Source organism: Podarcis erhardii (assembly GCF_964252035.2).
Source record: "Podarcis erhardii genome assembly, chromosome: 11".
Taxonomy (NCBI): domain Eukaryota; kingdom Metazoa; phylum Chordata; class Lepidosauria; order Squamata; family Lacertidae; genus Podarcis; species Podarcis erhardii.
The window spans coordinates 274805-288953 of record NC_138501.1 but is presented as its reverse complement, the minus strand read 5'-3'; the positions used below and the strand labels follow the sequence as shown (position 1 = coordinate 288953).

Below are 14149 nucleotides of genomic sequence, written 5' to 3'. Positions count from 1 at the left end.
TCCGCTTTCAGGCCGAGGGAGCCGGCAATTGTCTGCAGACAGCTTTTCCAGGTCATGTACTGGTATGCTTTCAAACTGCAAGGTTGGCAGGAGCTGGGTTTGCAAACTAATGGGAGCTCACCCCATTGTGTGGATTTGAACTGCCGACCTTGCGATCGGCAAGCTCAAGAGGCTCAGTGGTTTGGACCACAGTGCCACATGGGTCCTTTACCTTACCTTAAAAAAAACCCCTTACTTTACAGAACAGCATAGACATCCATTTCTGAGTTCCAGCCATTCTTCATAGAGTTCTCCACCCTGACTTACAGCCAAGGATTTTTCCAAGGCGCTTCCTGAAAATACAAGAAAAATACTACCGTAACATTGTGTCTTACACTCAATTTTCATTCTGTCTGATAAACATGAGAGAGCAGGCACAATGATCAAAACTCCAGCAGTCACAAAGCAGAATCCAAAATGTCTTGGCTTATATTCTTCTCGGACTAAGACATTATACCTTTAGCCAAGGATGGCCAAAAAAATCCTAGTCTAAGTCCAAATCAAACTCCATTTTAATTAGGCTGAGAACCTTTCATACTTCATACCGTCTTATACTTCAGTTATAACATACTAACATGAATAAGAGGTAAAAGGAAAATATAGTAAGAAAGAGGAAACTCTTCAGACAATTTGTATTGCTGAGCCTCTCCTCTAAACTAGATGAAGACCATGGATTGATGTCTGAATGAAGACGTGACAAGTGCGGTGTGCACCTTTTACTAAACAAAATGAGAATTCAGGTAGGGTTTAATTTTGTTCCACACCTCATAAAGAGCAGTCTAGATTATAATATCCTATAACAATGCCATCCCAGCTGATCAAACAAGGTACTTCATACCTTGAAAAGTCAGCTGAGAACCTTTGTGCTGGTTGAAAATACTATGTATTCAGCCTACAGGGATTAGTCTAATACCAAAGAGCACCCAAGCACATATGGCTGGGTGAGCAGATGTACATGTTTCTAAGCAACAACTGTACTTCAAATAATTTAAAAGATAAAAAAATGAGTTTTTTCCTCTCTCAAGGATGTAAGTGTGCAAAGTGTTTCAATAACATTTTTATTTTTACAAGATTTAGGCTCTGATATACAAAACCTTTTTGTTTCATGCATAGTTATACATACCTTCACCAAATTCATTTAGAATAATTGCTATCCTCTTGTTGTGCTGTTCCGTCAAAATATAATTAAGAAGAGTGGTTTTTCCAGCACCTAAAAAAACAGAACAAACTTTTTATGCAAAGAAAATGCATAAATACATATACATATACAACTTAGAAATAAAAATATGCTTTCAAATAGAACTTTACAGGCAGTGACCAGAACATCCTGAAATGTTAATCTTAATTCCTGATCTCTTCACAAACATTGCACATATTGTCTTACGATGGACCTCATGTTCTTAATATAAATTTATGGGACACAGCACATTTTTCAAGTTACACTAAAAACATTTCTTTCTTTGCTTCATCATGTAATTTTAACACCCAGTATGTGTGTGTGTTTTGATCACAACAAACTCATTTCCCAGTATTTATAAACAACTACACCGAACAATGGAAAACTCCTAGATTTGATATCATGGCATATCTTCAGAAACTTATGAAACCAACTTTGAAACTAGGAAATAAACTTCAATGTACTTTGGTCAAATTTCTGGGGGCTAAAAAAATGCAATTTTAATAAGTTCTTGATTCAGTTAAAGTTATAGAAATGTCTTTGAGTTAAAAATAATGATGTTTCTTAGTGGTCAAGAAGCGCACCATGACTCTACCCCCTTAAAAGATGCCAAGGCACCATCATCACCTTGCTGTCATAGAACTCAAAAACTTATCTGTGATAGCAATTTAGCCCTGTACAGATGCTCAAATCCTGCAAAGTAGGGAATCAGCATCATGACTGATATTTGCATCTTGACTTCTGATTTACCTAGAGATTATACAATGCATGTAAGCTTCTGTGCAAATTTAGGTGATGGGCTGCTGCAAACTAATTCTCCATCTCACAAAGAGAACCAGTATAAGGCATTTCTTTGCTTCTACAGTGGTGCCCCGCAAGACGAACGCGTCGCAAGACGGAAAACCCGCTAGACGAAAGGGTTTTCCGTTTTGGAGGCGCTTCGCAAAACGAATTTCCCTATGGGCTTGCTTCGCAAGACGAAAATGTATTGCGAGTTCCTGCGGGGTTTTTCCCCCCTTTCCTTAAGCCGCTTATCAGCTGATCTGCTGATAAGCCGCTTATCAGCTGATCCGCTAAAAGCCGCTAAACCGCTAATAGCGCTAATCCGCTAAGCTGTCAATGGGCTTGCTTCGCAAGACGAAAAAACCGCTATACGAAGAGCCTCACAGAACGGATTAATTTCGTCTTGCGAGGCACCACTGTAAATGCAGGCTTGATGCTCCAACAACTGACCTGAACATCCTTGCTCTCTAATCACATCACGTCAACAGCACAGGGATTTAATTCATAACACAATTTACTTATTTTTTTACATTAGTTTAAATTTCTTACATGAACTCTACTATACTCTTCTCTAGTATAGAGCATATACAAGGAAAACAAGACAAGTGCAAAAATTGATGTAATACTACTTTTCAATAAAACAAATCATAGTTCCATATAATAATAAAAATGCATTATTAAGCACCCTACAGTGACAATTTGCCATACAGTTTATTACCTAAATAGCCAGTAATAATGGTAACAGGAATCTTATATGGAATATCCTGTCCTGCATGGTCCTTTATCTGCTGTTCTCTTATTGGAATCAGCTCAGGGCAATCCTCTTCTTCCTCCACAGTAGAGCCTTCCATTTCTGAGTCACTATAACCACCTGCCAATCAAAGACAACAGTTAAAACCAATGGGGAAGGGCTCAAGAAGGGAAGCCTTTAAACACTAGGAACCAGAGGGCTGTGAATAAGAGACCCTGAAACCCTAACTCTTCACAACCATGTGTGCTATGCCTCATTTTTGCCCCTCACATATTCCTCATTGAAGCATCATGCAGTTTCCCCCTAAATCTATATAAAAGCCAGTCTCCTACCTTGCAGCACAATAAAGCAAAACAATCCAGAATGGAGCCATTCAGATAGGAAGAGGCCAGTTGCTCAATGCCTTAGGTTTCAATCGCTGCATCACTAAGAGCAGGACTTGGTGTGAAGAAGTGTTCCACTTTACTTTCTCCCACAATACTGAATGGCTGCCATTCACTCCTATGGGATCAGGTCAAGTTCTGCACTTGAACACAGCCTCACAGCAAGGAAAAACCTGCAGACCATGTGATCGCCGACATCAACACTGTGTGCAGTACCTACCTCCACTGAAGGCATAGCTGGGGGGGAGGGACATGCACCTGGCACCATTCTGTCTGGCTCTCTTGCAGATTTGGAATGCCTCAACAACAGTTGTTTTAAACTACTTTCTTTTGACCCCAAGTGTTCAGAAAATTCTGTCAGAATCCTCAATCATTGAAAACTAGGAAGTTACATCAGGGAGAATCTTTCATGCGGCTGAAATATTTTGCAAAATTACAAAGAACATGATTTTTTCCATCTTATTTTAAAAAGTCTAAAGTAAAATATTTAATGAAAGTATTTTGCAAAAATATATTCTGATTATTTCTACTTTTAGTTTAGCGTTTTTATTTGTTTACTTGATTGGGGGGAGGCCGCTGCCCCCCAACCCTTCCTTAGTAAAGGGCAACTATCCAGTGCTCCAGACGGCACATTCAGAGGGTGTTCTCACCGGGGCGAAAGCTGCCCTCCATTTACTGAGAGGAGCGAGGCCTGGAGGCTGAAGAATAATGTCGTCACCCTTTTCGACTCTTCGGAGCCAGAGATAAGGCCTGAGGTGAGGATTAGAAACGCCACGCAGATTCCGAATCGGGTCCCCGAAGGCGGAATTCCTCGCTCCCTCGCGACCCCAAAGGAGATCTCGCGGGACCCCACCCACTGCGCGAGGAAGCCCCGCCACACTCTGCACATGCGCAGGAGTTCGCGCAAAAGAGGCACCTATTGGACGGAGAGCCGCCCTGCCTTCTCTCGCGCACCTGCAAGCTCCGCCCCGTCGCCTCGCCGCTTCCTACTCAGCCACGCACGCATGCGCGCCTCAGCTTCCTTCCCAGGCGAGGAACGTCGGTTCCTTCCTGCTGCCGTACAAGGGGCTGCGAAGGGCCGCGTCATCGGAGACGTCAGAGGGCATCTTGCCCTGTCGGCATTGGCGTCACAGGAAGAAGGTTCGGGGAGGCAGCGGACCCCTCCTCTCACTCAAGGAATTCTGGGCCCTGTAGTTTACAGAGCTTCAGCTCCCGGCGAAACTTCACAAACCAGAATTCTTTAATTGCACCTTTTTAAAAAGAAACACACACACCCTTCAGTGAATTTAAAAAAAAAGATTTTAAAATCAATTGTGAAAGACTTGGGTGCTTGGGTGGATTGTTCTGCGCGGCAATACCAGGCCCCTTATTGTGGATGGAGCACAGTGGGGTGGATGTTCCTGCAGAAAAGGTGCTTTGCCCATAGCTAAGGGTGGAAAGAGCAATGGGTTGGTAGCATTAGAAGCACCCATCTGAAATGGCAAATTCTTCCATCCAGCTATATGGAGCTATGCTCCATTCCTGAATCAGAGAAGCTGGTTATAGTTTGGTCATAGCTGTCAACTTTCAGATTTGAAAATAAGGGATCAGCAGCCTCACCTGTCCCGGGGACAGTCTACGGGTTATCTAACAATCCGGGATAGCAGCGGGAAGCAGCGGGAAACAGCGCTGGAATAAGGGGATTTCCCACAAAAAAGGGATGGTTGACAGCTATGAGTTTGGTTTTCACGTGGCTTTGAAAAAGTGCCAATAGTCTCTGTTATGTAGTGAAGTTTCACCCTGGGCCAGCAGGGGGATACGGTAGATAGTTTTCACTCAGGTCTGTAGATAGTTTTCACTCAGGTCCACGTCAGTTATTTTAGGCGGGAAACTCTGGGTTGTTGTTGCTACAATGTTGACAGCCGGCTGCCTATAAAAGCAGGCCGGCTGAGCTGTTTGCTAGTCAGTTCTATTCTAGCTTACAAAATAAAGAGCTGCTTTGGAGAAATCGCTGTGTCGTCTGCTATGTCAACCCACAACTTAATACTGGCGACGAAGGTGGGATGGATGGACATCAGAGCACAGCCAGATGCGGCCATCCTCTGAACTGAGCTGAATCACAGAGCTGAATCACAGAGCGAAATCACTGAGCGAAATCACTGGACAGAACCAATTCAGAGCTGACTGTTCTGGCTAGAGCACTGTGTTCCATCCATCGCCCTTCACGCCGGCATCGGAATCATGGCTTCACTTGTGCCTCTACCGCCGTTTGCGCCAGCCTCTGAATCATGCGACTCCTACCTCGCTCGGTTCGACTGCTACCTCCAAGCCAACGAGCTGACAGAAGTATCAAAGGAGCAGAAGCGGGGCCTATTCCTCAGCCTTTGCGGGCCTGAGGTGTTTGAGACGGCCCGAGCATTGGTTGTGCCCGAAGCAGTCCAGGCAACACCGTGGGACACAATCCAAGAGAACCTCCGCAACCACTACGCACCAAAGCTGTCCAAGATTGCTGCCCGCCATGCGTTCTACCAGCGGAACCAGGCAGAGGGGGAGTCAATCAACAACTACACCACCGCCCTGCGACAGGCTGCAATGCACTGCGAGTTCCGAGACTTAGACGATGCCCTGATGGATCAAATCGTCTGCGGGGTCCGGGACATCCATCTGCAACGGCGTCTCCTTGCCAAGCCAGACCTCACGCTACAGAAAGCCATTGAGGAGGCTGTGGTCTCAGAAGCTCAGAAGCCCAGGAGATCCGCAAGTCCAGCAGCTCGCATCTTGATAGGAAGCCAGTTCCGGTGCATCATGAAGAGGCCAGCAGTGATGCGGCATCCTCCAGTGAAGACGATGACGTGCACCAGACAAAGCGGGAGCGCAGGAAGTTCCAACAGAAGTCCAAGGGCCAACCAGAATGTGCCGGCTGCGGAGGCAACCATTCCCGTACCAAGTGTCGATTCAGAGACGCCATCTGTAGGAAGTGTTCCAGAAGGGGCCACATCGCTAAGGTCTGCCGATCGGCTCCTTCTGACACCCCCCCTTCATCGACTCACAAGTCCCAAGTCTTCACTCCAGTCTGCCAAGGAAAGTTGTTTCGCTCTCACCAACTGCCGCTGCCCGTCTGGAACCACGATTGGCCAAACCGACTCGCCTACGCCACGCAAGCTGAACGTCACGGTGCTCACTGAAGGAGCTCCATGTGACATGGAGATCGACACCGGGTCTGCCCTGTCCATCGTGTCTTGGAGCACCATCAAAAGACTGGTACCCAGAGTGTCCAAAAGGCAACTCGACTCTCACCGCGTACACCTGAGAGACTACCAGGGAAACGACATTCCCGTGGTAGGCGTTGGCCGGTTCCGGATCGCCTTCAACGATTTTTCGGGCCTGCTCCGGTTGGTGGTGGTCGAAGGTCAGCGGCCAAGCCTCCTAGGGCTAGACTGGTTTGATGCCCTCGGCCTGGAAGTCACCGGCATCAACTGCATCTCTAACGCAGAGACTGAGGGTCTGGTCAAAGACTTTGCCAAGGTTTTTGACGGCACTTTGGGGCAATATACAGGTACGCCCATCTCCTTTAGCCTTGATCCACAAGTTGCCCCCATCAAGCTAAAGCCACGCCGGGTTCCCTTTGCTCTCAAGACTAAGGTGGACGAACAACTGGACAAGCTGATCGCCCAAGGAGTTTTGGAGCCGGTTGACCATGCCAAGTGGGAAACCCCCATCTTCACAGCTGTCAAGCCAGACGGGTCGGTGAGAATCTGCGCTGACTACAAGTGCACGATCAACAAGGCACTTCAGCAGCATGCTCATCCGGTTCCTGTTGTCCAACACCTGCTGCATTCCCTGGGTGAGGGTAAGGTCTTCGCTAAGCAGGACCTTGCCCAAGTCTATCAACAACTGCCTGTCGATGATGCCACTGCTGAAAGCCCAGACGATCGTCACCCACCGAGGGGCATTCCGTTGCCGCCGGTTGCAGTTCGGGGTGAGTGTGGATCCTGGCATCTTCCAAAGCCTTATGGAGCATCTCCTGCAAGGGATTCCGGGCATGGTACCATATTTTGATGACGTCTTGGTGTCCGCAGACTCACACCAGCAGCTGTTCGAGCGCCTCCGTGCCATGCTGACCAGGTTCCAAGAGGCCGGGCTCAAGGTAAAGAGGGAGAAGTGCCAGATCGCCGTTCCACAGGTAGAGTTCCTGGGCTATCTTATCGACGCCTCCGGCCTTCACCCGACCACATCCAAGATCCGTGCTATCCAGCAGGCCCCCATCCCAAAGAACAAGACGGAGTTGCAGGCGTTCCTGGGGCTGCTGAACTTTTATAACATGTTCCTGCCCCACAAAGCCACAGTGGCTGAGCCTCTTCACCGACTCCTCAGCATAAAGACGCCTTGGTCCTGGGGTCATCGGGAGACGGCGGCCTTCAACACGGTCAAGGCTCTCCTTTCATCGGACCGTGTGCTGGTACAGTACAGTGAATCCAGGCCACTGGTCCTTGCCTGTGACGCCTCACCTTTTGGCATCGGCGCTGTCCTTGGTCACTGTTTTCTAGGCGGAAGAGAAGCACTGCTCGCCTACTTTTCCAGGACGCTATCTCCGACGGAACGGAATTACAGCCAGCTCGACAAGGAGGCACTGGCACTTGTGGCTGGAGTGAAGAGGTTCCATGAATACCTCTATGGCAGGACTTTTGACCTCATCACTGACCACAAGCCGCTCCTGGGCCTCCTCGCGGGTGATCGTCCAACTCCACCGGTCCTCTCGCCACGCATGCTGCGATGGACTGTTTTCCTGGCTGCCTACCACTACCGGCTCGTCCATTGCCCGGGGAAATCGATGGGCCATGCCGATGCCCTCAGCCGTTGCCGTCTTCCAGCGTTTGTGGAAGACCCGGCTCCAGCTTCATCGCTCCTCTTGATTGAGGATCTTCCAGCAGCGCCTGTATCGGCTGCCACTGTGGCCTCCGCATCTGCCCAGGATCGCACCATCAGCCGGGTGCTCAACTGGGTGTGGAGGGGGTGGCCACAAGGGCCTTTTGCATCGGAGTTCCAGCCCTTCGCAACCAGACAACATGAACTCTCGGCTCATCGCAGCTGTCTGCTGTGGGGAGACCATGTCGTGATTCCCCAGGGACTCCGTCAGCGCGTCCTGGAGGCTCTGCACGTTGGCCACCCAGGAATTGTCAAAATGAAGGCGTTGGCTCGGTGTTACGTCTGGTGGCCTAACATGGACGATGCCATCACTGCCTGGATATCCGCCTGTCAAGCATGCCAAGAGTCGAGGCCTGCACCACCGGCAGCCAAGGGACACACCTGGGAGATGCCAAAGACACCCTGGTCGAGGGTGCACATCGATTTGGCTGGTCCCTTTCACGGCCAGACCTTATTCCAAATGGCTGGAGGTGGCCCTGATGCCCTCCACCACTACCGAGGCCGTCATCCGGGTGCTGCGAGGCCTGTTTGCGACACATGGGTGTCCTGATGTCCTTGTCTCTGACAACGGACCGCAGTTCACGTCAGGCACTTTTGAGCGGTATCTTTTGGGACTGGGCATCCGCCATGCCCTAACGGCCCCTTTCATCCATCCAGCAATGGGCAAGCGGAGAGAATGGTGTGCTCAGCAAAAGAGGCACTGGCGCGCCTGGACCGCGGAGACTGGCATGAGCAGGTCACCGAATATTTGTTCGTTCAACACATCACCCCTCATGCGGCCACAGGACGGAGTCCTGCTGAACTGCTTATGGGCCACCGCCTCAGATCTCTGCTCGACCGGCTGCACCCAGACTTTGCCGTGGCCGAACCCCCAGGTTGTGCCAACGCACCATGGTCATTTGTTCCAGGAAACCAGGTCTTTGCCCGGAACTATGTGGGGGACATTCTTTGGGTGCCAGCCACAGTAGTGGGAGTCACTGGACCTCGCTCGTACCAGGTGGCACTCGAAGACGGACGTTTGTGGCGCCGGCACATAGACCAGCTTAGGTGCAGGGTTGGGGACTTGGACACTACCGTGGTGCCCCCAACTGAGCTTGTGGCTCCAGAAGAGACACAGATGGAGAGGCTCCACCTATACCTCCCTCGCAAACTGCCATCGTGGAGCCGAACCAAGCCGCTTCAGAGGGTCTGCCAGACTTACCACAGACTCAGACCACTCCACTTGCGGAGGCTCCACCCACAGCAGCGGATCCAGGGGATTTGGTTTCAATGCCACCTAGGGTCGCACCACAGCCTCAGCAAGAATTGTGTGGCCCCCCGGACTTGGCTACCAGTCCCCAGTGGTCTGGCAGAGTTTCCAAGTGCCCAACTTATTTAAAGGACTATGTTGTTGGACATGTATCACTGTTGGTCTAAGTATGGGAAATGTAACCGATATGCTTTTGTGCCTAATTGAACCATTATGTGTAGTGTTGTATATAAGGAAACCATTACGATTGTAACTAACGCCTTATCTCGGTGGGGAGGGGTGTTATGTACTGAAGTTCTCACCCTGGGCCAGCAGGGGATACTGTAGATAGTTTTCACTCAGGTCCACATCAGTTATTTTAGGCGGGAAACCCTGGGTTGTTGTTGCTACAATGTTGACAGCTGGCTGCATATAAAAGCAGGCCGGCTGAGCTGTTTGCTGTTCAGTTCTGTCCAGCTTACAAATAAAGAGCTGCTCTGGAGAAATCGCTGTGTCGTCTGCTATGTTCGTCCACAACTTAACAGCCCCTATTGCCCAACTTCCAGAACATGCACTCAGAAAACTGGGTCTTCCCAATAGGATGCCTGGTGCAAGCTAATGACTTCCTAAAAATCACTGCAGCCCCCCCTCCCCACCCACATGACCTGGGTTGCTGTGCATAAGAGAAACCTGGTGGACAAGCAGCAGCAAGAACAGGCCCATCTGCTTCACCCCACCAAGTCTCTGTTACACGTGCCAGGTCAAGTCCTCCATCCACGATCAAGTAATGGATGGCAGTGGTCTTATGAATCATTGACCTTTCATTGCACAGCAGCACCTTCAGGTCATGTCTTTCTCCCTTGCTGATTCCAGTATCCATCCGGTCAAGACCAGACCTGGAGGCAGGGATAGTCCTCAAACAGCGACTAAATCTGCTTCCTTGGTAATGACATGGTCTGGTCTTAGCGTAACTCCTCCTCCTACTTGTGACCACCGAGATCAGATGTCCCAGTGCCCCCAACATGGAACCTGCCCAGTCATTCTGTTGGCTGGGGCCCACTCCCATCCAGCCTTGACCCCGCCCCTTAAAACAAAACGCAAACTATACAACAGCTAATACAACAATAAAAAACCAAACAAAACAGTAACAATTATACTCAAATTAATCCTCAACCAGTTGTTCACCGAATCCCCAACAAAGCAAAAGGGGAGCGGGAAAATTAAAAAAAACTTTAAATGCCACAGACTGCTTAAGAACATTTTAAAACACATTAGACACTTGGAACAGGGAAGCAATCCGAAGGCAATATCATTGACTAACCTAGTATAGTTATTTTAAAACATTTCTATCCCACCTGTCCACATTTCAGCCTGTAAAGTGGTTATAAGAATAAATCACATATCCAGGATTCCTACTTGCTTAACAGAAATCGGGGGGGGGGGTGTTGGTTTGGGAATTTTGCTTCTCCTCGTGCCCTCTCCTAACCAAGGCTAGGTGGTGAGAACAAACGGGGAGAGCTGTAACCTTGAAGGACTGATAATAATAAGCTGAAATAACTATTGTTTTGAGAACAAGCCAGGAAACTGACTGGTATAGAAATAGTATAAAATAATTTAGAATAACCAGAAAACAGGCAGCCGCAGCTACAGCAACCAGAAGGGCATCTGTGCAGGACATACCTGATAGACCTGTCTCCCCAGAAATGGCAGACTTTTTGTTAGAATTTTTAAAAGATATGTTAAAATATCAGGAATTAATTGGCGAAATAATACGCAGGATGAATAAATTGAAAGTAAAACAAAGTGGAACTATGAGGGAAGTCCAGGGGAGTGGGGTGGGAAAAAATGGAAATATTTCATAAAGGATGTATATATTGAAAAAATAATAAAAACTATTTTAAAAAAAGATATGTTAAAAGAAATGCAAAAACATTCTGAAAAGATGGTAGCGGAATTGGGTAGCGGAACAGAGATGACCAATAAACTAGAGAATTTGACAAGAAGAAGAAGAAGAAGAAGAATCATCATCTTTGGACCTCTCTGTGAAAGGTTTGGAGGCCAAATCTCAAAAAATTGAAAGTGACAACACTGATTTGAGAAAAGAGCAGGCAACAATAAGGGGGGACATGGCAAAACTCTCTGGTAGGATCAGTCTGAAGACAGTTTAGCAGTTTTGGAGATGAGGCACAAATCACAGGTAGTGAGAATGAGGGGTGTGCCAGATGAGGGGGTAGAGGACCTCAAAGTTTATCTAGCCAAGGCAATTGCCAATTGGCTAGGTGAAGAACAGGATTACATTTTGGATGCAATTGACAGCTGTTTTGGGGCGAGGTCTAAATTGGTTAAGGCCAGGAAATTAGCTGGAGACTGTTTAGTGACTTCTAATTCCAAGAAGTTAAAGGATGCTATAGTCCAAAATAATTATACAAACAGACTCCAGATTGAAGGAAACCCGATTCTCATGCTGAAAGAAATTCCCGCTTGTTTGTTACAGAAACGAATTCAGTACAGATTCCTGACAGATGTTTTGAAAAGAGTCAACATACAATATAAATGGGAATTTCCAGAAGGAATTTCCTTTACATATAAAAGACAAAGACACAGATTTACCAACATAGATCAAGCACAGGACTTCTGGCGAAGACATATGAGAGATTGTGACAACCCATATACACCAACTGAACCAGAGGGAGCAACAGGAGGAATAGGAGAGGGGACAATGGGGGGAAATAGATAATTTCAATAATCAAGAAGAGAAGGAAAAAAGATTCTAGGAAAAAATGGCAGATTTAAAAGTGTGGAATTGGAATGTAAATGGTCTAAACAATAAAGCTAAAAGAAACAAAATTGAACATATAATTATAAAGCAAAATATAGATCAGAAGTCAGCAAACTTTTTCAGCAGGGGGCCAGTCCACTGTCCCTCAGACCTTGTGGGGGGGGGCGGACTATATTTTGAATAAAAAGATGAACAAATTCCTATGCCCCACAAATAACCCAGAGATGCATTTTAAATAAAAGCACACACTCTACTGATGTAAAAACACCAGGAAGGCCCCACAAATAACCCAGAGATACTTTTTAAATAAAAGGACACATTCTACTCATGTAAAAACACAGATTCCCGGACCATCTGCGGGCTGGATTTAGAAGGCGTTTGGGCTGGATCCAGCCCCCAGGCCTTAGTTTGCCTACCCATGATATAGATGTAATTTGCCTACAAGAGACCCATGTAGCAAGAAGACATAAAAGAGTTTTAATTAATAAAAAGTTAGGAATGGAATTTATAACAGCAGACAAATAAAAAAGAGGCATGGTTTTGTACATTAAACAACAATCTGAGCCTTTAAAAAAAAAAGATGAGGAAGGAAGAGTGATTGCAGTACAGATAGTAGTACAAGGTGGAAAAATCTTATTAAATGGAATCTATGTCCAAACTTTTTCAAAGAGGGCCAGATTTGATGAAGTGAGCAAGTTGACTTTTTAGGATTGAAGTGAAGCTTTTTGGGGGGATTTTTGCCCAGTTATTGAGCTTTCTTTAGAATTGAAGTTGTTGAGCTTTGGAAACATATTTTTTGTAATATGCTGATCAAAAAATGATCTTAATAGATGATTTAAATAGGGTGTTTTCACTTGAAATGGAGAGAACAATTATAAAAAAGAGACTAAAAAAGGGAGACTCCCAACAAGTTTGTTTTATTTGGCATACATTTGATAGATGTATGGAGAGTCAAACATCCTCTAGATAGAGAGTTCACGTTCTTCTCACATGTGTATGAAAGTAGTGCGAGAATTAATGCAATGTGGCTCTCTAAAGAATTAGAACTAAGAGTAAAAAAAAACAGAACTATTGCCAAGAACATTATCAGACCACAATCCATGAATTTTCATAGAATCATAGAATCATAGAGTTGGAAGAGACCACAAGGGCCATCGAGTCCAACCCCCTGCCAAGCAGGAAACACCATCAGAGCACTCCTGACATATGGTTGTCAAGCCTCTGCTTAAAGACCTCCAAAGAAGGAGACTCCACCACACTCCTTGGCAGCAAATTCCACTGTCAAACAGCTCTTACTGTCAGGAAGTTCTTCCTAATGTTTAGGTGGAATCTTTTTTCTTGTAGTTTGGAACCATTGCTCTGTGTCCGCTTCTCTGGAGCAGCAGAAAACAACCTTTCTCCCTCCTCTATGTGACATCCTTTTATATATTTGAACATGGCTATCATATCACCCCTTAACCTCCTCTTCTCCAGGCTAAACATGCCCAGCTCCCTTAGCCGTTCCTCATAAGGCATCGTTTCCAGGCCTTTGACCATTTTGGTTGCCCTCCTCTGGACACGTTCCAGTTTCTCAGTGTCCTTCTTGAACTGTGGTGCCCAGAACTGGACACAGTACTCCAGGTGAGGTCTGACCAGAGCAGAATACAGGCTACCCCTGTCCAGATAGGGGCAGATGAGCCACCAGCCAAAGCTGGCAGAAGGCACTCCACACCACTGAGGCCACCTCGGCCTCAAGTGACAGTAGTGGATGCAAGATCCTCCCCCCAAGCTATGAACCTGCTCCTTCAAAGGGAGTGTAATCTCCCAGCCATCTGGTCTAGGGAACCACCCACTAACAGTGCCTCTGTCTTATCTGGATTGAGCTTCAGTTTATTGACTCTCATCCAGTCCATTACCAAGGCAAGACATGAGGCAAGATAACAAAAGTAGCAGACATCTCAAAATTGTGTAGATTACAGGAATTGGTGGAGACGGCTCAACTGACTAGTAAACCCAGAGGAAACTCAAAGCAAAAATTTGCGGAAAAATGGGGTGGTTATAGAAGATATGTTCAAAAATACAATAATAGTTTTGACTCCGTGCTAGCATTCGAGTGATAAAGGAA

The 14149-nt window shown here is 46.8% G+C and overlaps 1 protein-coding gene across 10 annotated transcripts in view; it reads right to left on the bottom strand.

Annotated features, from left to right (window-relative positions):
• The window catches only part of LOC309352504 (zinc-regulated GTPase metalloprotein activator 1A-like), a 29464-nt gene extending 25229 nt beyond the window's left edge, over window positions 1-4235 (bottom strand). For 5 of the 10 annotated variants that reach the window (XR_014161353.1, XM_081881042.1, XM_081881048.1 and 2 more), the window contains exons 1-4: window positions 4088-4235; window positions 2718-2870; window positions 1163-1249; window positions 236-332 (exon numbers count right to left, since the gene is read on the bottom strand). Coding sequence is in view for 9 of the 10 variants with exons in the window: in XM_081881042.1 (XP_081737168.1) it covers window positions 236-332; window positions 1163-1249; window positions 2718-2870; window positions 4088-4220 (470 nt within the window). In the remaining variant the exon portion in view is untranslated. Of the gene's footprint in view, window positions 1-235; window positions 333-1162; window positions 1250-2717; window positions 2871-3809; window positions 3966-4087 lie in introns of those variants that run through there. The other 5 variants (XM_081881046.1, XM_081881044.1, XM_081881045.1 and 2 more) reach the window with 3 other exon arrangements.
• Window positions 4236-14149: the final 9914 nt, after the last annotated feature.